Here is a 27775-nt window from a genome sequence, read left to right on the forward strand (position 1 = left end):
GCTAAGAATCGTACAGAATATCGTCTAACATTTATAAAACTACTAGATAGCTGCATTTTTACAACAGTTAACGGCTAGTTGAATGGTTGTCCTTGTACTGATAAAAAGATACTGATCCTTGTGTGACCGAATTGTTTTTCCAAATAGGTGGTGGCGATAATTTTTAAAAAGATATTTGGGAATATTGTAGTCTAGAAATATAAACAGCTTGTATTTTTGCAGAATTCTTAATTGAATATTATGATTACCAACTATATAAATTTTGGAGCAAAAAGTTGATTGGGTTGATCTAGGATGACGATATTTTGTAATGCCTATAGAATAACAAATATTATAATTTCAATGAGTATTTTAATGAATAAAGACAATAATTATACAGTATATTTGTCACTATTATAAAGACTAAATTAAACTGAATTAACAAATTTTCAATTTTTGTAAATCACTGTTTCTATTATCATATGATGAACTTATGAATATTGACACCTTGAGTCAAAGAATATTTTAAACCTTGTTACGTACTTGCTGATTCTAATACTATTGAATAAACCGAAACTGATTTTATTGAATAAAATATGAAAAAAGGAGATTAATAAACGACTAACGACCAACAAGTAACGAGCTAACTATTGGAAGGGCAATGAAGAATTGGAAAAAAATGTAAGTAGAATAGAACTACTAAAAACTTCTTCATATCGATAATTTGTACTGTAATATTTTAAACTATTCAAAAGTTTTCGAGGTATTAATCAATTATATTTTAGTATGTAAACATTTATTTTTAAATAAAAAAATGTGTTGTTTTCTACAGAGAGGCATTTAGTTCTTTTTGCCTATCCTTTTGAATGCAAAAGGCTACAAGGAAAATTTAAAATGCATGTAGAAACATAGATTTAATTGATTTAATTTTATAGAAAATTAGTTGTTCCAACGATTCTTAATACTGTTAGGGTGCATAGTCACACAAAGAAATTTTTCTCCTTTAAAGTTATTAAAGTAAAATATTCCTTTTCGGCATAAATCTAATAAGTTGTAAGGAGGAAAATGTATGAATGTATCATGAAGCTTGTTCTTTCAGCGACTCAGTGATATTAGGTTGCATAATCATACAAAAAACTTCTCTTTTGAAGTCGTCAAAATCAAATATTCCTTCCCTGGAATAAATATATTTTTGAAAATCTAACCTATCGCATAATTTATTTGTTAAGAAAATATATGATTTAATTGTTATATTCGTAACAGTCATTCCTTCTTTTTATAATTCTCGATTGATGTACCTTTTGTACCTCTTTTGTACGTGTTAATAATGTGTTATCTTTTTTATGATAAAATCTTTAGTAATCATCTCCACTTATGAGTTTTTTTATAAATCAATATAGTATATGAAGGTAAATCTGAACATATATTTCATGTTTGATATTATTAAATTACGTAAGACTTGTGGATGAACAGTGCTCTAAATTGTTAAGTATGGTATATACGTATGTTTGTTTCAATACTGTATGATAGTAGAAAAATTTGATAAATATATCTAATATTTATCAAATACATATATATCACATATTTGGAAGTATGTAAAAGCGCACCATAAATATATGTAAATGAATTAAATTAATTAATTAAATAATTAATTGAATTTTATAATTTAACTATGGATCTTGACACTAACTGAAGGGAAAGAAGTCTGACTACAAGGAAACGTATATTCAAAAGGTGATTTATGTAGGAATTAACGAGAAGTCAACCAATATGATTCTTATGGTTTACAGCGTCGTTAACATAAAAAAAATGTGCTATTTTATGCGTGTTTTAGTAGGTTATGATATACAATTATTCATCAAAATGCTAATTTAAACAATATTATTTTATTTATTTTAAAACATAAAATATTATCCATGTACAAGATGTAACTTTGAATCATATCTTCAAAATACGATTTTACATAAAGCAGAAGACTTTATCCTACATGATGCAATTACTTTATTAAGTTGATACAAACAGTATATAGGTCGAATACATAATCATTGTGTTTTTCCGAGCATTCTTTTTTGCACATAAACAAATTATTTTTAACATAAACAGATTTTTATATATCTCTCTTCAAATACAAGATTTTGAAGATTATTATATTTATTCTTTTTTTTTTAATAATAGTGAATAAAATAAAATGTAAGTTAAACAATTTTTAAATACTAACCTGAAATTAAAAATTTTTAAAATTTTTGTATATATTTAACATAATCTTAATAGTATTTCTGATTCTTGTTACCGATAATATATTAATATAATTGATGTAAACTTTTTTTAGACTTTTTTTGAGTACCAGAAATATATCCTATAACAAATATTTTGTTAATCTAGTAGAATATTTCAAAAATTCAAATAATTTTTTTATGATATATAAGATCAAATCTGTATATATACTTTTTAAAACTTCATTAAACATTTCATAAATAGTTGTAGCTTTCAATTATGATTATAAAAAATATTTTTTATTCAAAAATATTAATTAGGTAAATATATTTTAATCAAATTAAATAAAATAATTAGATCAATTTATAACAAAATTTTTAATATATAATTTCTAAGAAATACAAATACCATTTAACTTAAAAAAAACAATCTGTTAAATTTTAAAATAGTTTTAATATATTATTTTATATTTTTATATATTCATTATTAATTATTTTTGAGTTAACCATTAACCGCATTTATTTTGATTTCATAATAACAAAGTACGAAAACTTGAAAATGATGTATTATACAATTATTACTATAATAACGTGCAATGAATAATATAGTATAATTATTAATATATTGAATTAGCAAATCGTTTAATTTTGATAAATATAATTTAAAATTATCTCGAGTATTATATACCAACTTACATGGGTTAATTAATATATCTAGTTTAAATTTAACCTAATTCTGATAAAACAGAGTCTAAGTCTTCTTGCAATATTATGCTTTCCTCTCTTTGTTTTGCTAAATCATCCTTCAGTCGATCAACTTGTGCTTTAAGTAAGTAATTTCCTTTTTTCAAAACTGTTAATCTTCCTTCATGCCATTTAATACGAACCTATATAAATTTATTTTAATTATGCTTTTGATTAATATCAAAAGTATTATTACTTATTATTACTTTTATGTGGTATTGATATAAGTTTGTATAAAATTTTTTAATATAATATTTTTGAAAATTGATTGATTTGTAAAAGCATTTAAAATAATGTTATTAATAAAATGGAATATTTTTAAAAAAGTTTAAAATCTTCACAAATTATATAATTAAAATGAAATAAAAACTTTATTAAATAATTTAATTTAGTAATACTATAAATTAAATACAATTTTATCAATTTTTAATAAGAAATTTATAACAACACTAATATTTTAATTTTCATATTCAAATTATTTAAGTTTCATTTTTTATAAAAATGTATATTTATATATAAACAGATCAAGATATATCTTTATATAAATCAATAGTATTTAAATAAATCAGAATTTAATTTTGTTTATGTTAAAAGCACTAATTAACATATTTTGAAAATATATTATAATACTTACTTGTAATTTATTTTTGCGCTTATCTAATGGTATTTCTTCATCATCCGTGTCTGAGTATTCATCTTCTTCAGAGTCTTCAGATTCAGATTCTTCTTCAGATTCTGTTTTTTCATCTTCTTCCTCATTCTTCTCGTTATTGTCATAATTGTCATCATCATCTTCTGTTTCTCCCATTAGTTTTGCCATTTTATCAACTTCCCTTTGTAAATACTTATATTTTTTCTTTTCTTCTTTTAGTAATTTTAATTGTTGCTTAATTTGCTCTTTTAAAGTTTGTCTGTCTTTCTTTGAGTTCATTGTTTTATCCCTTTATAACAGATTAAATATTTACAAATAATATAAATCTTTAAAAATTCAAAAAATAGTATTTAATTTTTTATAACATCAATGTTATAACCATGTTTTATTAAAAATTCAATATGTATACTTTATGTATTAATATAGTATAAAGAAATTTGAATAAAAACCTTGTTTTTTTAATTCCTTTATATATTTAATTATTGCAAATATAATAAATAAACTTAACTCAATGTTAAGTAAACATTTTTCATTGTATTTTAATTAATAAATTAATTACTATTAATTAGCATATTTAAATAAGATAATACAAATTAAAAATTAGTTAATAAAAATAATAAATTATTTGAATATAATTAACAATTAATTTAATCAGTTGAAAAAATGTTTTTAATAAATATTTACTTGTAATGTTTTTATTAGAACGCATGAATAAAGATTACTATGTTTAATTTCATTTTTATTTTAAATTTAACACAACAATATATTAAATTTTGTAAACTTGAAAAATCTATTTTTCACATTATTTAATAGATTTTGTAGATATTTTTCATGATATAAATAGATATTAATTATTATTAATATAAATATTAGTATTACAAATTGAAAGCAATGTAAAATAATGGTAAAATATTGTATATTTGTTTTTGGTTTTATGTTTTGAATAACACTATTCAAATTTATTAAAACCAATACTGAATGAAGATTTATGAATACATTTTATTAATAAAGTTCTGATTTATTTTAATGTATATTTAAAATTTTTTGTTGAAAATAATTAAAGAGTAATATGAAATATTAAATATATATTGAATTGTACTCTATTAAAGAATTGTAACTTGAATATTTAATAGTTAATATTTATTACATTTAGGGGCTAATAAAGTGATGCATAATGAAATTTATAAAAATATTAAAAATATTTATGTAAAATTCTGAAAACTTTGGAAATACTAATCGATATTACTGTTATCTACTAGTTATATATGAAAAACAATATTCAATTGAAAATTACAATTTCTATGTATAATGTTCAGATATGTTACAACTATTACATCATATTATCATACAGATGAAGATTCTTACTTTGGTACCTAAATAAACTAAGTTTCAAATAAACAATTTCTATGCGATGTAATTAATTTCATTATATCAAGATTATATTTACATTGTATATTTACATTATATTTACAAAATAATGATTTTACTCAACCAAAAAAGTACTTTTAAACAAGTGATTAAATCCTTATCACACTAGGAATAGCTTTTGATGTTAAGGTAATAAAATTATATTTTGAAAGGATATTATATCTTATTTTAGCTTATACGTTTATTGGTATTTTGAATTTTATTTTGAATTTTATTATTTTAGATTATTATTTAAAATTTAATATAAAATTTTATTATTTTGAATTATTATATTGAATTTTCTTATTTATAAATAAGTAAAAATGGTTATTTATATAATTTAGATAATTATAATATTGAAAATATTTTTCTTATTAACAAAAATGAAAACTCACTTTTAATACGTCATTTTTTAATTATAGTAAATTGTAAATACTAAATTTATAAATATAAGAATATAATATTTTATATGCGCTAAAATTTATAACAAACATTATGAGACTGCTTGGTATTTATTAATATTATTATTTTATTATAATATACACATTCAATTATAAATTCATAATTTAATAATAAATATTGTTAAACATTATTTTCATATATTATTCAGTTTTAATAATTTAAAAAATTTTGTTTAATCGAAATAAAAACATTAAAAACAAAAAATACTAACCTGAAGTTTTTTATTTTTGTTTTCATTTGTTTAATTTCTTTTTGCTGTCGTTTTTCTTCTGCGATTTGTGGATCATCTTCTTCACTTTCTTCTTCCGACGTATCATTATCATTTGTTTCACTTTCATCATGTTCTGGTCTATCCATACTTTTCTGTGAAGCAATTTTGGCTATGTCCTTAGCACTTGGACATCCTCCAAGGGCCATTCCTGTAATATTCTTTTTGGTTATTCCTCTATTAATTAATAAGTAATAAAAAGTGAAAGAACCATAATTTGTAAAAGTATTACTATTATTTAATTCATTTTAGGTATCAATTGATATTCGTAATAATTAATTTTAATTATAATAATGGATCACTTTTTTGTAAATAAAAATTAATTGTTAAAATGTCACTTTTTTAAAACTTGTAATTTAAAATAAACTTTTAATGTGGAAAAATAAAAAATAAAATCTATTGCAGACATCTTATTGTACATTAAGTAATAAATAGAAAAACGAACATTATTATGTTAATTTCATCGTACAAAATAATATATTTAGTAGTTATACTCTTACAGCTACCAAAAATATTAATGACACTGACAGCATTAACAATAATTTATATTCAATATTTAATATAATTACAATTATTTTAAATTGCATTGTTAGTAGTAAAGTTGTAACGTATTAAAAAATTTTTTTAATTGTATTTATTTGTTTAAAATGAATTAATTTATACATTAATTAAATGTCCAACATGGTATAATATTTACTATTAAACAACATTACCGGCTTTCATGCGCTTTTCTAGATTAGCATACATTCTTTTCATTTCTTCTAGTTCATTTTTAGCTTTATCCTTTTCCTCAGCGATATTAGCAAAATTTTTTTCTAATCTCTCTGCATCTTTTCTTGCTTGTTCAACTTCTCTTTTTAATGAATCAGTTAGTTTTTGATCTTGTAATTTTTTCTGCTTAACAGATTTTTGGGAATTTTCACGTTCAAGTTCCACTTCAAGATTAAGAATCTTTGCCTATAATTGAAAAATGTATTTATTTTAAATTAACATTTTAAACTTTTTTAGTTTGTTATATATATTTAAACCGATAATATTTACTTTACATATTTTATAATTAATTTGTTTTATTCACATGATTAATTATGTAATTAATTATAAGAACTTTTACAAATAATTTTGTTTCTAAATAAACAAATTGATTTATTATTTAATTTAAAGTCAATGCCCTGCTTTAAAATATAAGTTGCAAAAAAATCATGGAAACTTCGTTTGAATTATGTATAACACAAAATGTCTATAAATAATATTAGGAAAAAATGGATTGAAGTTTATGTTTATAATATTCAATTAATTGGTCGGATATATTTATACTGTTGTTCTATTCATTTGTATGTAATAAACTAATATATATAATTTTATAAGAAATAAGATAAATAACTATGTAAGAATAAAGAAAAAGAAAAAATAAGATGATTAACACAACTTTTATTTTTAATAATAAATATTTTTTAATCTGTAGGAATGGAAATATATTTAACGAATGAATGAAGTAAAAGTTCATAAGCTAAAATTATTTGAAACTTAATGGCTTTATTTAGTATTCTTGCGTAAATATAATTCATCATTAAATTTTACCATCTCATCTTCACAGAATAATCTATTAATAAAATAAAATATTAGTAAAAATAAAAAATTAACATTTTAGATAAACAGTAAAAAAAAATTAATAATCGTTTCAAAAATATAAGTACGAAAGCTTATTTTTGAAATTAAATATTAAAAATATGTATAAAATCAAATTAATCAATCTTGTAACTATTTAATTTTAAGTATAATAAAATATTTACAAAATATAATAATACTTAGCGTAAAAACATTATTTTATTATAAAAACAATTAATAATTCGGTACTCAAATGACAGTTTCATGTATATTTTCATAAATCATTAAGTTACATAATTTCTTAAATACGTTTATATTAAGAATAATAAAGTTGAATTTGAATATTAATAAAATTATTAAAAATTATTTTATAATTTAAAGACAACAAATATTTTATATAGTAGTTAATGACATTAATCTATTAGTCAATTCTACTTAAAATTATTTTAGATATGAAATTCTTGTTTGACATGCATCAATTATAATTATAATTCCTTTGTTTATTGGTTTATTGATTCATACTACATTTAGAGTTGCATCGAAATTATACATTATGTTTTTTTTAATTGACTATACTTATGTTTAATTACTCATATAAAAATATTAGGTAATACATTTTAGAAGATTTTCAAATTATGAAAATGAATGTACAGTCTTAAGTTAATAGTATTATCAAATATAATGACATGTTAAAATTATAATTTCGAAGTATTTAAAAAAAATTAATTTTATATATTGTTTTGAAAATTTTGTCATGAAGTTATTTGGATATAAAGAATTCATAAAGATAATTATTCATAATTGTAGCGTGAAATTATATCTATATTATGAAATCTATGTAAAAATACATGTGCTACATGTACAATATTATGTATGTATAATAATAATAATTATTATTACTACCTGCAGCCTCTTATTTTCTCTTTCCAAGGCTTCTTTATTTCTGAGTTCCAATGCTAACATTTGTTTTGTACTCTGAAGATCATCACGAACAGCATCGATATCGTCCATTTCATCAGGTACAACTTCGTCGACTGGGGCATGCTCTGCTTTTTGTAATTGTTCTTCTATAGTTAATTGTCTACGAAATTTTCTCAGACCTTCTAATACTGGTTTTGATCTATCATTTGTTTTTACACTTTTCAGTTTAACACCTTCTTGAATTTGCTTAAGCAGTTTATTGTGCACATTTAATTTTTCAGAGTCAAAGACAAAATGCGCATCTCCTGTTAAATTGATATAATTTCTATCTTTATTGTAGTAAAATAATAACTTTATGAAAGTGTAATAATTGTACATATAAGTTTTTGACAAATAAGATTAGATTAATTAATTTATGTATGTATATATAGTACAAGTGATTACTATTTAATATATTTCATTAATTCAAAAACTTAAATGTAAATTGCTTGAATAATTAGAAATTTATAATCATTCCAAATATTCTGTCTGTTAGAATGATTTTCAATATACATAAACAAAAAATTAAATTAATTTATGAAAGTTGCACAAATTAAAAATTTAACCTTTGATAAATTATTCAAAAGAATATTTTATACATAAAAGTGGACTATAGTTTATAATGAAGAGTGATTTTTCATTGATATAAAATTTAAATAGGAATAGAAATACTAATTTTTTAAAAATAAATGATTATATCATATGATTGTTTCTACAACAATTCTAAATAAATCAATTTTATAAAGTAGAGTAAAGTAATAAATGTAAACTTATATACATTCACGTGTAGACGAATGTGTGAACAAACATTCGTTTCATGATATATACATTTATTTTACAAATAAGGAAATCAACTTATTATTATTATAACTCTTACAAATTTAAAAAGTATTATTATAAAGTAAGACAAAAATCAAATTTATAAATTAATATATTTATATATTTTAAAAAGTTAATTCATCTTCATTATAAAATTGCATACAAAACATTTTATCTATCGTTTTTTTTGTCTCAAAAAGCCTAGTCTTTAATTAATTGAAGATTTATGTTATCAATAGATATTATTATAAGATAGGATATGTCTAAAATGTTTAAATTTATAAGTTATCATATTTTCTTTTTGGTTACTTGTAAATAGTTCTCAAAGTTGAATTATTTTAAACACTTTAAATAGTACTATTTTTCATGAAATATATCAAAGTATTATGTTAATTTTAATTAATGTTGTAGTATAGTAAATTTTTTATATACAAAAAATTAGAATATTTCATATGTTATTAACACAAAAACCACTTAGGATACAAGAACTATTTGTGATATAATATAATTTATCTTATACAATTTCTCTATATAAGTTACGTACAGAGATATGATGAGAACGTTAGAGGTGTAGGATTTATTCAATATTTAAGTGTATTCGCTTAATATAAAGTATCCAAATATCAAATAAATTATTATAATACTAAGACTAAAATTGTAAAAAATTTTGTTTCATATAATTTTGTTTGCAATACACTTTACAATATAAAAGTTATATTAATAATAAGTATTGCTTGTGTCTACCTTCTGGATCAGCCGTAACTTTAGTAATGACTCTTTCAATTAGGGGTGCACTTCTATCGTTACAAATGACGTGACGTAGTTTCTTGCCACTTTCTACCTCTTTCATCATACAAGCCCAATCCGGACGTTTTCTCGGTCTCGACTTAAGCATTTCTATAGTTTTTTGTTGTTTTTTAGTTAAAGGCTTTATATCTTTCAAAATTGTCCTTGACAAAGGAGGTGGTGGAGGCCTAGGTGGCGGAGGCGGTGTTAAATTTGCTCTCAAAATTGTTGCTGCTCCTACTTATTCATTATTTAATAAATGTTAGGTATCCTTATATAATGCTATTATATTTTTTTAAACAGAATATTTCTATTTTTAAAATAATATCATACAAATAAATATTGATAAGCTCAACAATACTTTTTACTGTATTCAAATTGATCTAAGTTTACTATTACTGTTTATAAAATATTTGAAACTTATACACATATCCAAAATATTCAAGTAGAAAAATAAACCTACCAATTGTATTCTCACTCTTGGGAAGAGTTTTTTCGCTATGACATTTAGATTCTTCCAAATGCAATTGACGTTCAAGATGCGGTCGCGAATTTGTCTCTACTCCGCCATTTTCTTGAACTTTCGAATGAGCTAATTTCAGTGATTGATCTGTATTTTTACCGCCTTTCGGCTGTAAACGAAAAATATTAATTTTTCTTATTATTTTATTTGATTAATATTAATTTTGTTTTATGAACTTTAAATTCATCTATTCTGGTATACATTATCTAGTAAACATTGTCATTTATCTATAGTACATATATAAAGTAAAACGGTTACCCTTTTGTTTATTTTATAACATTATATTATAACATTATGATTTTTATATAGCCTCGTTAATTTCGTACTTTTAATATAAATCATTTACTTCTAATATACGCCACAATTGGAATATATTTTAATTTTAATAAAATGCATAATTTTTTTAATAATTCTTACTCGCAGTCTAATTCCCAATCCAATTCCAGGACAAACGATTTAACTAAAAATTAAAATGATTATTACCATCAATATTTTTATTAGCTATTGGCAAAACATCAAACCAATATTGAATGTATGAACCACTATTGACCTGTGTGACAATAATATATATCGATAAATAATTATAGTTAAAATTGATATACTAGATAATTTTGTACTACCACTGTTAAATAAATTAGTACAATACTTTTTTACAACTTTATGAATTACAGATTGCCAATGACAGAATGCTAAATGAAATCCTTATTTATAAATTTTTTTTATAAGTTTCATTTTAAAGTATGATGGGTTTTGCAAAGATTTGAAATCATTTTATCGCAATCTCTTCAAAATGTGATTCATAAGATGTATTCTTATGAATATCATTAATGAAGCTAATTTCATATTATTATGTTCTGCCAAATACCAAAATAGTTTATTTTATTTATTTTGCTTACATATGCATATAATAGCAAGAAACGAGAAAGCCAATCTATACATTATAGGTTACAAAATATATAAATTGGATAGAATAGGTTTTTACTTTTTTGATCTATAATATAGGACGATTCAGATTTTCATGTAATTACTTGAATTCATTGGCACTTTGATAAAAAGGAATTAATAAACATAAAAACTCTTATAATATAAAGGTTTTTTATAGATTAAATTGATTTTCTTTTGGAAGTCTTCCCATAGTAATGCATTAAGTATTATTTTATGAACGATATACATATACATTTAGGATTACATAGTTAGATTTAAAAAAATATTTTTATATCACCTCTGTAAATATAAATTACATAGTTATCTTATATTTAAATAAGATCTATCAACAATATTAAGAAACTAACGTTAAATATGATTTCGAATCGTTTATTTAATACCTAAGCATAAAACTGTAAATTTGAAAAATTATATAATGGACTGTATACATCAATCTAGAAGTTGAAGTACCAAGTATTTAAAATTAGAAATCATTAATTGTATTAATAATTATTCTCTATGTATATTTAACGATTTCGTTTGACATAAAAATAGTAACAAATTTTAAAATAAGATGTTTAGTACTTTTAAAAAATATCAAACATAATATAAACAAAATATAAACGGTCTAAATTTAATAAATTAATAATAAAATAGTTTCTCTATCTTTTTAATTAATTACAATTTGCTAATTTATTAAAAAATTATCAAGTTTTGATTTACTATTAATTTTTGACATCGAATTACCTATTCTGAAAACTATATTAAAGTTAAATAAGAACCAAGAGTTTATTTTCAAATAGATGAATAGATACATAAGCTTCTTTTAAATTTAACTTTTACCTAGCGTTACGCGTTATTTTTATCACTTTTACTGTTTGTATTAATTTTATAATCATTTAGATATTTTGAGTTATTCGTCTTTAAATATTTGCATTCTTCAATTTTACTAAACTATCCAAGATTCATTGTAACAATAACTTTTACCTTCAGTAAATTTTTTAAAATCATTTTTATCAATAATTAATACATGTATAAGTATTGAGTTTAATTAAATTACACCTATAATTTTGTGTTTTGTTGGTAATTGAACGAATAATTATTAGCATAAATATTAATAATAATTAGCATGAATATTCAAATAAATTATTTTATTTAATGGCCGTAATTATGAAAACGAGCCGTAATTATGAAATGTTTACATTTCCGCGTTATATTTCAATAAACTGTGGAAGCCTTAATGTGCTTATCTAATATTTGAAATAGATGAAAGCATCTCTAAATAATTGTATGCCAAAGATTTATATATTTAACTATATATAGTACTATCTATAGAACCCTTTTCTTTACTAAATAATTAATTATTCACTTAACTATTTAGAAATTTCATATAAATATAAATCGTACTTTTTATTATTATAATTGATTCAATCATGTGTAATAGAAAAAAATAAAAAAATATTTAAATTTAAAAACTGATTTTGATTTGATTTTATTAGCTTAATATTTTTATTAAATATCATAACTATGAAATTATTAATTCTAGTATAATAATTTAATTGTCTTTTAAAAATTTTATGTATCAAAATTATGTACTAATGATTAAATTATTAAATTATAAATTAATATAATTACTTTATTTATTTATTATTATAGTTATATAGTTATATATTATTATAGAAATAGTTTATAGTTAGTATTTTTATTTAAATTTTTACGTTTTCAAAATTATTTATGAAATTTGTATATTGTGTAATAATTACTTATAAAATCTTCTATTATTAATAATTTATATACATCCTAATGGATTTATCCATAGATCTATAAACTAAAAATTCCAAATTCAAACTAGTTAATGCATTATTTACACACTGATATATTAATGTATTCAAAACATTATTTAAATTCTTTTAGTTTTATTGAAGGTTATATAAGTTTATTTCCATTGGATTTATAGCATTATTTATCATTACTTAATTTTACTGATATTACTAATTAATTTGACAATTTATATAAATAAATAATATAAATTAAATTAATTTTGAAAAAAAAATAATTATGATACTACACAGAAGAAAACATTGTAAGGAATATTTAAGTTTTCTAATTATATTTTAATTCAAAATTAAAGCATCAAATAGAAAATCTATATATCAATGGATTAGAATTATTTATCTTTTTTGAATGACTGGATATATAGACTTTAAGAATTTTTAATTTAAATTTAAATTTTAATATTTTTAGACTTTGAAATTTAATAAAATTTCATTAATTTATATTAATTATTTTGTACATATAAATGTATTGCTATTATAGAATAAATAATTATTCATGCATTATATTTAAAAAGTTTGGCTATAATTTAATAAATAAGAACATTATTTTTTTTTATCTTTATATTTAATTTATCCATTTATTTATTAACATAAATTTATTCACTGCATTAATATAAAAATTATTTTTATTATTCCATTTATTAACTTAAAAACATTTAATGTTATATCTGAATATTAAAATATTTTTAAAAAATTTTAATTTTGGTTTAACTATTAATTATGTAATTAAAATTGTAGTTATTTATATTTAGTGATTAATGAATACTATTTGCAATGTTTTAAATTATGATAAATATATAATAAACTTTTTTATTTCAATAAATTTCACATTATTTATGCTTGTAGAAAATTATAAGCTGCCTGATTGAAACATTTGTAACAAATAGAAATTTGAATACGTATTTAACAATCTATTCAATCAATTTAATAAAATTTTATTATTTTTAAATAAATTGTAAATAGAAGCTTAATAAAGTAATTATTACGTTAAGCGTAACCTTTGTAAAAGCTTGTGTATTATCCACCACATCTTTCGAGTCTTTTTGCGAGTTTAAATTCCATGGCGTAGTGGGTAATGGTATTGGTGGAGGTCCATCTTTTACCCAGGGTGGCCTAAATGTTGTTCGTTGAGGTTTTTGACCATCTGTACCAGGCATTATTATCTGATTTAATTTTCTTTGTAATTTTTGTTATCTACAGATTACCTTTAATAATAAAAAGAAAATGTTTTTGTTATTATTTAATTAAACATAAATGATGTGAAAATATTTATTATTATAATACAGCAGTAAACTTATAACTTAGAATTTCGATATTTTATATTAATCAATATTAGCATTAATAGAATATAAATATAATAAAAATTTAATTTTTAAGTTTCAATTTATATACTTGAAAGATAACAATAAATATTTTATTTAAAGAATAAATAAACTGCATAATTCATTTATGTCTAGTTTCTTCAGTTAAATAAGATTTTTTGTTTTATTACATATATGTATGATATTTTTTCAATTAAAAAAAAATGCAGATTTTATTTGATTGTTATTACTGTTAAATATTTTCAGAGACAACAAATGTTTTTTTCAAAAATATTATCGAATGTTTATATGAATTCTGTGTATATATTTTTTTTGTGTGAAGTTGACTAATGATACAAAAATTTTGTTTAACATTAGAAATTCATCTATTCGCTATTGTATGCTACGTTATATTAGGTTTTTCTTATAAAATATCAAGGACAATTTGTACGAAAACAATTAGTGGTAACATTTTGATCGTAAATTTTTCAGTAAAAAATATGAATTTATATTATGTAGTGTTAACATTATGGATATTAATAAAATTAAAAGAATTTAAATACAGTTTAGTGTAATTATTGTTATTATTATAGTTTTAAAAGCAATCTTTTATCGTATTTATATTCGTGTTGTTTTTTATTAAAAAAAAGAAATAGAAATGAAATTTTACAGAATTATATGAGTTAAGTATTCCTTAAATCCAAATAATATATTTTTATAACTACCGTATCAATTTCTTTGCAAATTACAAAAATTTTTTCCATAAAAAATCAATTTTATGATACATATTTATTTTTTAATAAATGTTTTCTGAATCTTTTTATATCTTATGGATGAATTCGTTTTTTAAATATTTCTTTATAAGTATCTATATCTGTAAATGCAAGGCTTTTTTAATGTATTATACATTAATTATTTAATTTAACAATCCATTAATATTAATAAAAAACTTCAATTATCACATAACAAATTTTTTTCGTAGTTAAAAAGTACTTCAATAATTTCTTTATAAAATTATTTATTTTAATCGATAGAAATTTTGTTCAGTTTTGAATAAATATACAGTATTCTGCTTTCGATAAATATCAATAAATGTAATTGTATAGATATATTTGTATTAAATTTATTAAATGTTCTTACTAATTACGAATATGTATAGAAATAAACTGAGAATTTGAAAATATATATGCATACATGGATGGCAGCTGCACTACACTTATTATTCTTAATTAGCACTACACAAAAGCAAATAAATCGCTATTACTATGCATCTTACTTTTTTGTTTTTGGGTAATATCTCAATCCGTATGAATCTGACTGTACAAGTGCGTAGACAACTCAGCACTCGTGCTCCTGGACGACGAAAAGTTCAATTATTGAGAGTGGGATAGATATTAGGGGTGTGGGTGATATTCATGACCTAAATAATTGCTCCGATTTTCTTGTCACAAGTCTCAGAATGAATAAAAAAATTTATCGCATAGAAATGATCAATATTTTTATTTCAATGAATTTTTGAAAAATTTTCAAAGCATTTTTTGTAACCGAAATGTACAAATGTCAAATTTTTGTGGCTAAAGAAATAAGAGAAAGCAGTTTCATTGTTGGTTGAATTTCATACGCCGTGGTTCTTCACGACGCAAAAGATTTATTTTAGGAATATCGTGACGTCACATATAAAAAGTACCAAAATAGCAAAGCCTCTTTCCTTCCTTAAGCATTCTTTCGAATAAAATTTGTTTACAATATATTTTTTCCTAATAAATATATAATTTTAAATTAAACTCTATTATTATCTAAAAAATTAGTACCTATTTAATAATTACATTATATTCAAAAATATAGTGTCCATCTAAGTGTATAATAATTTATTATATTATTCATATATATTTAATTGACAACTATTTAAATTTTTTATTCTAATATTTACTTTTTGGTACTATATTATATTTATAAAGGGAATCTGCAAATCTATTTATTACATTATAAAATTTGTTATTTTTGTATTTTGTATAATTTATTTGAAAATTAATTTTTAAAAATTAATATCATTGTTCTTATAAATATATTATATATTTGAGCATCATAAATTAATTAGAAAAATCTAATAATTGCATCTAATAATTTATAATAGCAAAAACTTGCAAATGTCATCTTTCATATGAACATTATTTAATCGGTAGTGACATATTTAATGTAGACTAATATTCATTTTTCATTTTTCATATTCTCTAGACTTGTATTTATATTTGCTAAAGCATGGTATTTTTCATATGTACTATAAAAAGATTTTTGTTTATGTATTTGAATTCGCGTACTTTTCAAAAAGATTAGATCTTAGATTTCGTTAGATTTAATATTGTTATTGTTTCCTAATAAAGTATACATATCCCTAGATTCAATTATACTTTCAGTATATTACAAATATACCAAGAATAACAAATAAAACAAATAAACATATTACCTCAATAAAAATATAAAGTTTAATCATTAATATTGTATCAATGACACAGTTATATAAGTTATTTCATTTATACTCATAAAAATATTATTCATTTATAGAATTTGTTTTGATTAATTTATTCGATAATATATGACTTATAAATTAACCCGTACATATAACTGTACCTTCTGTATTGGGAACCATATGATAATAATATAATTCGAATTTACTATATTTGTCGTTTGAAACAAATTTTTTCTATCAATGGTATGGTAATGAATGTCTAAATAACTATTTATCGAGCTGAATAATTAAAAGTGATAAATTTACAATAAGAATTTATAAGAAAGCAATTGAAAGAGTTGAACAGTTCTAAATTAATATTGCATGGATTTTGTTTAAAAAAATGTTTTTCGTGCATATTATATAGTTCCTATAAAAATGTTCAACATTGTTGATTTAATAGTAAATAATCTGCTTGCAAATATATAAATGATCATAGGAGCCAAGATGAAAATTTAAAAGAAATTTACATTAATAAATGAATTTCCATCTATAAATATATTTTGTTTAAAAACAATTGTTATTTTTTCAAAGAATTATATTTTCACAGGGTGGAATAATATAGTATTATTTTATAAAGTAAATAAAAATATTATTTATCTATTTACCTATTTTTAAAACAAATATTCAGACATAAAAATATTTAAGTAATTCATATTTTTTATTAAACTGCATACATGAAATTATATATAATGAAATGAAATAATTTATTTAGTATCAATCTCAATATATTGTACTAATTTGAAATAATGATCAGCTAACAGTGTCATAAGCTCACGATATAAAATCTTTACAAAAAACAGCAAATGTATAAATATAATAGAGTAAGTTTAATATCCTACAAAAATAAGCTGTAATATAAATATTCGAATATACAGAAAATAATTGTAGTAGATAATCTATTAATTGAACTTATACGTAGAATCTCATGTATGGATAGATAATTAATTAAAAAATACGTAAAACCAACTCTTACAATTTTTAATAAAAACTTCAGATGACTTAATAAATAACGTGTGTCAATTAATGAGAAATTGATGATTTATAATAAATTAGAATGAATTACTAGTGACTGACTCGGGTACATGGAATGTAAAGATACATTATGCTGCAGATAATTTAAAATAAAATAATGATTTAGTTTTAAAATGTAAAATACTTCAAATAAGTTTTTTTCAAATTAATTCCAGGCAAAATTAATTTTAAAATACAGATTAAAATTTATCTAAAAAAAATTTAATGTATCAAATTAATTTTCAATGTATAAAAACTATAATTTTTTTCATAAAAATTTCATGTTTTTGAGGTTTAAATTCAAATATTTAGCGTATTAGGCAGATTGTGCTTTAAAACTAAAATGTATATAGTTTATATTATATTTTTTACATAGTATTAATTCGTTTACAATTCAATATTGAACTATGAACCTACGTACACTAAGCAAATGTTGATTATGTTGCCTGGTATTAATAGCAATAAATAATACTCGTATTAGTCCACTATTTTGTTGGTATTATACGTTATATACAATGTATCAATATTATATGCATGATATGTTGACACCAAATGATTTTTTAATTTTATGCAACAATGTTAATCATAAATGTATGAAAGAATTGTTATGAATAATTAATAATTTGATATACTAAAAGTAGTGATTAAAGACTTTAAAAATGGATTTACGACATATTAATTACATAGCTAAGAATTTAGGTGCAGGAAAGTTATATTTCAATACCATAAACTAGACATTTTGGTGTTTGGCCTATTTAAGGTTATTATAAGATAAAATGAAAATATTGAAACAGGTCAATTTTATCAAAACTAAAATCAATTAATTTTTCTTTGTCGAATATATATAATTTTTTTTTGTATAAGTAATTTTAAATTAACTGTGCAATTATATACTTCATTTTGTTTTTACTCTAGCCTATTTTACAAGAAACTCGATAGAGCTCTTATAGAATTAATCATATCAATCATCATTTATAAGTAATTTCTCTTTATTCTATTGTAGAAATATATATTAAAAATAAATATTAACATTCTGTACTTTTAAAGTAACACATCACATTTAAAATATGTTAATTAACTTTATTAATTGAATAGAAATTATAAATTAATTTTTAAATTAAATAGATATTTTAAATTTCAAAATAAAATTTAATCCTAATTACTTTAATTCGATTTAAATTACCATTTCAGGCCTTATAAACCTCTAGAGCAAAATTATCAATTGATGGCACAAAAGCGTCATGAAGAATTTCTGAAGAAGGATTACTATATACGAGCAGCACGTTATTTTGAACGAGAAACTGTTGCAGCTAAACAATTTAATTCTTGGACAATTCGAGACCCCAAATCATATATTGATTCATTAGAGAAAATACAGGCGATAGAAAAATTACAAACGCGACGTGAAAATCTGAAGCAGTTACTAATGAAAGAAACAGATCTTTATAAATATGAACTTGAACAACAGAAACAAATAAAAAGTAAAAAAAATGAAGATTTTTCACTTAAAATATTTCGACATAAACTTTTGGAACAAAAGGCAGAGCATAGTCTTTATTATCCTAACATCAGTCGAAAATTAAGATCCTGTCCAATCAGTCTTAATGATATTAATAAGAACCTTGAACATTTACGTTTTCGTAACAGGGACGATAAAGCCCAATCTATGAGTAAAAATAGGTAATATATTTATATATAATATTTTTTTAGTGTATATAAAATAAATATTATATTATTATAATAAAAATTTATTATTATCACTGTTGCAAAATATTTTATATTGTTCTAAAAACTAATACGACTAATACAATAAAATCCAATCAATATGCATATCATTTATTAATTCTTATTAATAATATTAAAACATACAGAATAGACAGAACATACAGAATTTTACGATATATATTTTTTAAGTGTTTCAAATGGATCTAGTGTGAAATTATTTGATTTTATTAAGAAAGAATTTTATTAATTTCATAATTCTTATTATTCACTTACCGGATACGTATGCAAATATGAACTGATTTTTGCTCATAAGTTACTTCTAAATTAAAAATTATTTATTAAAATAATAAAAGCTTAGATAAACTTATTCAGTCACGAAAAATAAATTACATCTGAAATCACTAACTAAGGATTAAACCCAACTTTCGATTTTATTATGAAAAATAAGCAATGCCCCAATTTCAATATTAAAAGTATTAAATTATGTGTAAAATAATAATCATTTTCAACATTTATGTAAATTGTACACTAAAAATTGTTTTCGTCTTACATTTTAAATTTGATTCAAAGTTTATAAATATATGTATGTATGTGCGTGTGTATTTGTGTGGGTGTGTGTCTATATTATACAAAAAATTCAAAATATAATATAAAAAAATGAGGCTTTAAAGCGTATAGATCCATCGTATATGTAATCTGAACAATATTATTTTTATATCTAAATAAGTCTTTTTTCTTTTAATAATCGTTTTTAAAATATAAGAATATTATATATTTTTATTTCTCATAACCAAAGTTTACGAATAAATGTTGTTAACAGTCTCTGATATACTAATGAAAATATTTTTATCTCGAATTTAGATGAATATACAATGCGTTATTTTGTTTATCATATTAATCAATTCATATAGAAATTCTATGATAATGTTCTAACTTTTCATTATAATGAATGTAATGAATTGTTACGAAACTGTGAAGAAAATGATAGAGCTTACTTTTTGACTGGTCAAATTCCATGAGGTTTACAAGCAAAAATACATGTAAATTTAATTCTCATGAATAAAAAAAATAGAATTTTTCAAGTTAGAAAAAATTTTTCATATAAAAAAGTTGGAGACTTATTTGTTTGACTTTGTATCAAAATTTTGAACAAATAGGTAATTGTCAATAATTCATACCATTGGATAATTTACGCGACCTTTCACAGGTAGAAAGATGTAATTATTAGATTGAATCATGTCTAAATACTATTTCACGCGAAGTAAAAATAATGATCGAAGTAAAAATAGTTTTATGTATTATAGTATTCAAGTATTATCATTTATTATAAATATAATAGTTTTTATAATAGTTTTATTCTTAGGATTTTAACTCTAAAAACGTCTTTATAGCAGCGGAGCTAAAATGATTAAATCATCATATTTCTATACTTTTCAATGATGAATGAATCATATACATTACATCATTGAGTACTCTCTAATTACATATATTTAAATTATTCAATAGATTTTCATGTACAACGTACACGGTATAAACTAGTAGATTTTTGTTAACTGCAATATAATGCACTTTACACGCACACACACAATACATATTATATTTTTATTTTATTATTTATAATATTTATTTTTGTTTGTGTTAGTAATAGAAATCGATATTTTAAATGCTAAATATATACAAAATGTACCTTTTGCTAGGATAAATAATTACTTAATCATGCATTGAATATGGGCTTTATTTAGCAATAATTTATAAATTATTGAGATTTCAGTAAAAATATTACGTGTGCAATTAAAAAATTAAGTTTTTCAATAATTTATTCAATTATAATAATACAGATAATAAGAAAATCCTGTAAGTATGAACGTCAGTATGTACACAAAATGCATTAAAGAACTTATAAAAATGAAAAACGATATGCTATGGTTAAGTTTATTCTAAAATCCTAAGAAAAATAAACTTTTGAATATCTAAAGTAAAAAAAAACAATTTTTAGGTTTCTACAAATTTATCGTAATGATATTAAACCTGTTCTTATATTCAATTAATATTATTGAATTAATATTATGAAAAAAACATTTGAGTACTGAACAAATTAATTTATGATTTCCACAAAGGAAAAAGAATATTATACAATTGTGACTTTTTAGTAAATTAGTGAAAATTTGATATATGTCAAAGTTTTTCTAAGTGGTTTCTTTTTAAAAATTATATAGAAATTTGATTAATTTTACCTTTTTAATAACGAATATTAGAGTTTTTTATTTTGTCTAGTGGAATTTATAACTGATAAATATTATGTATATATAATTAATTTTATTTAAGGATAAGTTTCTAAATATAAAATAAAATATTCAGATTTCTTCATAAAACAATAAAATACGATGAATAGGATTGATAAATATACAGTATCATTTTTTCTATAATTCATTGAATTAATGAAATTGTAGTTGACATATTTTTTTAATTATTTGGATAGAAATAATTTAGAAAATATTTAAAAATAAAAATAATCTTATCCATCCAATAGATATTGATTACATAGAAAATGAAAACTATGATATATGATAATATAATAAGAATATGTAATTAGAATTAGTTTAATTGGTCCCTGTTTCGGTATTTTCAAATAAAAGCTAGTGTAGTTCTATGTAATAATTTAAACAACATTTTAATAGTTATATATAGATGATCTACTTCTGCATAAATATTATGTTGCGCGATTTGTTCGAATGATCACATTATAAATGAGGTGATTTATTTATCGGATTATGTTTTGTGGTACTAATTAGTTCTTAAAAAAAAAAGAATAATTAAAACATATATATATATATACGTATATAGTATAATAATGCATTTCATACTATTACCGATAACATTAGAATTTCTGTAGTTCTCTGTATTTATTTGAGAAATTACATTCTTGCAGTATTATAGGTTAATAAGTTCATTCCAGTAACTGAAATTCTTTAATTTTGATATTATTAAAGTATTAAATATATAATAAAATTTATAAAAGTTGTAACACTTAATTTTTTAAATAATCATGTATTTGTATATCTATCTATCTATATATATATAGCTACCAAATAAATTTTTTATTACAACTCAACTATTGAATTAGTAGATAAATTCGAGTATTTACAGTAGTTTACAGTAGTCTTGCATTTGATAAAAAATGTAGTTTATCAAGTCCCAAAATCGATCTGAGATGTGGAAGAATTTTATTAGTGTCAAACTGGTAACGATTAATTTTACATTCTCTAAATTAATTTTTCTGTTTTGAATAATCAATAATCCAATAATCCGAATTAATTTTAACAATACATTGTTTTCATATTATTCTATTAATAAATTTAATTGATTATTTCTACTAGTTGATATTTTCTAATGTTAATTTAAATTGATAATAATTTTCTTGATTTGTATATTATACAATATTTGAAAGCAAATGATTTATGAAAATGAATTAGTTGTAGTTTTTTCAATTTCTATTCAAATATATTTTACGTGGAATTATATTTTGAACTTTATTATGTTGTATATACAATAAAAGTAATTATTACAATATTTTGATTTAACGACTTACAAGGTAATTTTAAAAGCAGTAAACTATTTTTAAATTATACAAGTTGTTTATAATAAATAAATTATATTATATTGCAATAAATTTTCTTAGAAAAAGACAATTGAATAACAAGTATTTATTATTAAAAGATTTTGATTTTTGAAACATTAAAGTATATCATAATTTTAGCGTTTTTATACGGACGAACTATTATTAATAAGTTCATATATGTATTAAATAAATATATTTATGGGTTTTTATATATATTTAATATATTTAACAAATTTATATTTTTGTGGATCTATTCTGAATATTATAAATATTGTACATAGAAAATCATTCAATTTATATGTTCAAAATTAAAAAACATTGTTTTTATATCTTTAGAGCATTGTATCTTTTTGAATGTACTCATGAATTTTCTATTAATTTGATATTTTGCTATTTAGTTGTTTGAAAAATTTTTCTGTACTTGAAATAGGAATATTTTAAAAATGTATTTCGTATATAATATTTTTGACATCTCATACCATAAAGAAAATCAAAAATATCATTATAATGAATACAATTTTGTATTAATTATATGAGATAACATAAATGATAATATAAAAAACTTTGATAAAATAGCAATAAAACATTATTACAATTCGTAAAATATTTGTAAGATGGATAATTAAAATTATCTATAGTATATAATAAATAAATATGATTATGTATCGTAGAATATTTGACAGAAATATTTGTTGTTGCTTTCTACACAATGAACTATTTTTTAAATTTCGCAATTTTTTGCAATTTAATTATAGACTGTTGGAAATTCCAACAAAATCTATAAGTATTATATTACTTTTTAATGGGAAATTTAATATTGATATTGGTAGAATATTTATTTTTGATTAATTGAAATATGAAATCTTATATTTAAAATACTGCATAAGAATAATACGATATGTAAATTACATATTAATATAAAATATTATTTATCGAATATTGTGCAGTGAAAACTTAACGATGATTGGTTATAATATGCAGTTTCGTTTCAAAATTTCGTTCTGAAGGAAAAATCAAGTACTAGAATCAAATATAAAGTAAGAGTATCGTAATGATACCAAATATGAAAAAAATATATAGGTAAATTTTTTTATTGCTACAGAAGCAATGTGTATATTATAATAGTGATTATATTTTAGAAATTTATGAATTATCTATGTAAATAGAAATCTATATATTATTTATGATTATATATTGACATTGGTAAATATTAAAAAATTTCTAAAAAATTCTATTATAGCCGACAAAATTATGATAATATTCTTTAAGTTTTGTGGTTGTTCTTAATTTATAAATAATTAAAGTTTTTTGTTTTATTATGCATTAGAGTATTTTAAATTATTTGGTCATTACTTAAAAAATAAAAATAAGACTTAATTAAATTAATAACTATATATAAACTGAAGATTCAAGGTAATTGAAATATTGATTAGTTATATTTAATTTCAATTTGATTAAATATTGATATTAATTAAATACATACTGAAAAAGTTCTGCATTAGAAGCTCATACTTGTAACAATCAATTATTTTATAATATAAGCATCAATTAGAAATTTGAAATGAATAAAAGTTGATAAAATTGAGAATATTCCAATACTAAATAATTTAAATCGAATTTAAAATTTATAATTTGTTACATAGAAATAATGAAATAATATAATATTTTATATAGAATAAAAAATATTCCATTTGAAATTAAATTGTCAAAATTAAAAAATTGATTTATAAATTCAATTTACAATTGAAAGTATTTACGATTCCTAAATTAAGTAATCTAATTAAAAATTCTCAGAATTTTGTAATGGAAACTGTATTTTATGCATTATGTGCCGACAATAATATTACAAAACTATATAGAAAATTTAAGCACCTTTACTAATATTGTGCTTATTATATCACTTATTCATTTTCTACAGCTCTTTTAACGCATCTCATATTTTTTTTTTATAATTAAAAAACACAATTGTATGTATTTATTCTGTGCCATTGCTCGATTTTCCATTCGACACGATATGATTTAGTTTCTGACCCTTCAATGAATTTCAAATAAATGCCAATACAACACTAATTTCAGGTAAACTATTGTTGAAAAATCCAAATATTATTTTATTTTGCATTCTCGGCTACAATAACTCAGAATATAGGTTAATTTCAGATACAATACAATTAACTTTTATTATTACTAAATTTCTTTTTATATTCTATATTAGTTTTTTATTTCTTTAACCTATATGGCTTAAAAACTTATATAAAAATAAATATAATTCGAATTTAACATTAACATAATTTAGTGTATAAATAATAAAAAGATCTATTAAATTGATTTTCAATTAATTTTATATTAGTTGTTTTTTCTTAATTACTTTTATCAAAAAATTATTATATTAATGTATTTTTATATTTAATCTACTCGATTATGTTATTTAATTAATAACTTTTATTATTTAAATATATGAAATGTTTTAACTATCTAAAATTAAATTAGCTAATTAAAAAGATAGTGAATTTTATTTTCTTTTTCGTTACATATTAAGTTTATATATATTGTTTGGTAGCTTTTTTTATAAAATTAATTATTTATATTTTAGTTAAATTATAAAAAGTATTAAGAGAATTACTTTGTAAAGATAATTTTAAATAGAGAAACATACTCTTTTAAATGTCACATAAATATTCACATTATAGTATTAATAACAATCTTATTCGTTAAAGGCTTTCTTAATGATCTTATAAATAATAACTTTATTAAATAACTATACTCTTATTAATTAACCACATTTTTAATTGAACATTTTGTCTTCGACCATAAATTTATCATATAAGATTAATAAAACAATAGGACAATTATTTTAAATAATTGACTAATTCAACGATGATATAACTAATTAAATGAATAGCAGCATAAATAAAAATATAATTATATATCAACATATATTTATGTGATTATTATATCTTTAGATACAAAATTTTAAAACCACTTTATAAATTTTCAGTTATAATCTGATTTCTTCAACTGATCCATCTTTAGAAAGAATTTCATTTGAGAATGATCATGAAATGGATAAAGAAAATATAGACTTATTTCAAGATTGTAGTGATTTATTAAAAATATCAAAAACATCAGGTATAATATTTAAAAATAAGAATTTTTTTGTAATAATATTTTTACTATAAATAATCAAAATTTTAACATAATTAATAATAACTTATTCCTATATACATTAATATAGAAGATAAGCCAACTCTATTATCAAATGAACAATCAAATAAGTCAAACTATAGTTATAACTCAAATAACACGATTGACATAAATAATATTAATAATGTACATCAGAATGAAATTGATTATAATAAAGAAAAAGAATTTATAATGAATCCTAATAAAGAATTCTTTGATAATTCAGAAGATTTATTAATCTCCAATCAACTATTATTAGATAAATTGGATACTAAGTCTGAAACAGTAAATAAATTTATGTTTCCCGATGATAATCTGTTAAATAAAAATCAAATAAATACTTATTTGAATTGTGATCAAAATGAAACACTGCAGCAAAAATATTCGGATTGTAGTATTAGCGCTGATATATCTAAACAAATGTTTAATTATTTACAATACAATGATTTAAAATGTAAGATTATAGATCTACATAGGAGAGAGCATATTTTCACTGTTAAACAGTGTTGGAGTGAGGCACTCAGATTGCGAGAAATGAGAAATGAGCTGATTCTTCGAAAAAATAAAATACTTTATGAAAATCGTGATCTTAAGATAGATAATGATACAAGGCAGTTTGGATTAAATATGATTGAAACTAGAAAAATGCTAAATGAAAATAGAGTAAAATTATGTAATTCCATGTTCTACAGGTTAGCTTATTGTAAACATGTCAAATAATAATTTAAGCATATTTTATTTTAAATTATGTATTCAATTGAAATTATACAGCTTTGATAATGTGGATAATTAAAATATGATCACATTACTTGCATTGTTGTGCTATATGAAAGATATAATTAAAAAAATCATATTTCATAAAAGTTTAAATTAAAAAATTGAATGATTATAAATTGATTAAATTATAATTAATTCATTTCAACTTAATTCATTTTGTAGTGATGAAGCAAAATCTCTGTGGAAGCAATGGAATAGTGAAGATGATACTATATCAAAAATTGAAATGAATACTATGAGAAATGTTATTTTAAACGAGCTTGAAAATGAATGGAAAAATTTAGCTCTTAATGATAAAACCATATTTCACAATTGTATGACAGAGTTATAACAAAATCTATTCTCCAAGATGAACAGAAACTTCCAGCAGTAATCCGAAATGCAAAAGTTCAGTAACAACGTACCAACCTCTTAACTGTATAAAATGTTTTATTCTGAATTCTTTAAAATTAACCTTTAAATAAAATAAAACAACA

General features: G+C 20.6%; 2 protein-coding genes across 3 annotated transcripts; one reads left to right on the forward strand and one right to left on the reverse strand.

The window, feature by feature from the left end:
* The first annotated feature begins 591 nt into the window (after positions 1 to 591).
* Positions 592 to 27775, forward strand: LOC105366741 (myb-like protein D). Its single transcript, XM_011505280.1, is given in 6 exon segments — positions 592 to 660; positions 19190 to 19678; positions 26338 to 26468; positions 26575 to 27214; positions 27462 to 27595; positions 27598 to 27775. Coding segments are annotated over 6 exon segments (1512 nt in total). The 5' UTR covers positions 592 to 640; the 3' UTR covers positions 27696 to 27775.
* LOC105366732 (sarcomere length short) lies at positions 2172 to 16041 on the reverse strand. 2 transcript variants are annotated; one of them, XM_011505269.1, is made up of 10 exons: positions 15673 to 16036; positions 14164 to 14382; positions 10359 to 10527; positions 9854 to 10132; positions 8234 to 8556; positions 6439 to 6682; positions 5669 to 5876; positions 3571 to 3877; positions 2270 to 2335; positions 2172 to 2197 (listed from the first exon to the last, which is right to left on the reverse strand). In XM_011505269.1, exons 2-10 carry the CDS (start codon positions 14332 to 14334, stop codon positions 2186 to 2188), a joined length of 1779 nt encoding a protein of 592 aa, XP_011503571.1. In that variant the 5' UTR covers positions 14335 to 14382; positions 15673 to 16036; the 3' UTR covers positions 2172 to 2185. The 2 variants fall into 2 exon arrangements, with proteins under 2 accessions (XP_011503571.1, XP_011503572.1); XM_011505270.1 differs by lacking the exons at positions 2172 to 2197; positions 2270 to 2335 and adding an exon at positions 2908 to 3079 and having other exon boundaries at positions 15673 to 16041.

The sequence above is a fragment of the Ceratosolen solmsi genome, unplaced genomic scaffold, assembly GCF_000503995.2.
Source record: "Ceratosolen solmsi marchali unplaced genomic scaffold, CerSol_1.0 scaffold5, whole genome shotgun sequence".
NCBI classification, from domain to species: Eukaryota; Metazoa; Arthropoda; class Insecta; order Hymenoptera; family Agaonidae; genus Ceratosolen; species Ceratosolen solmsi.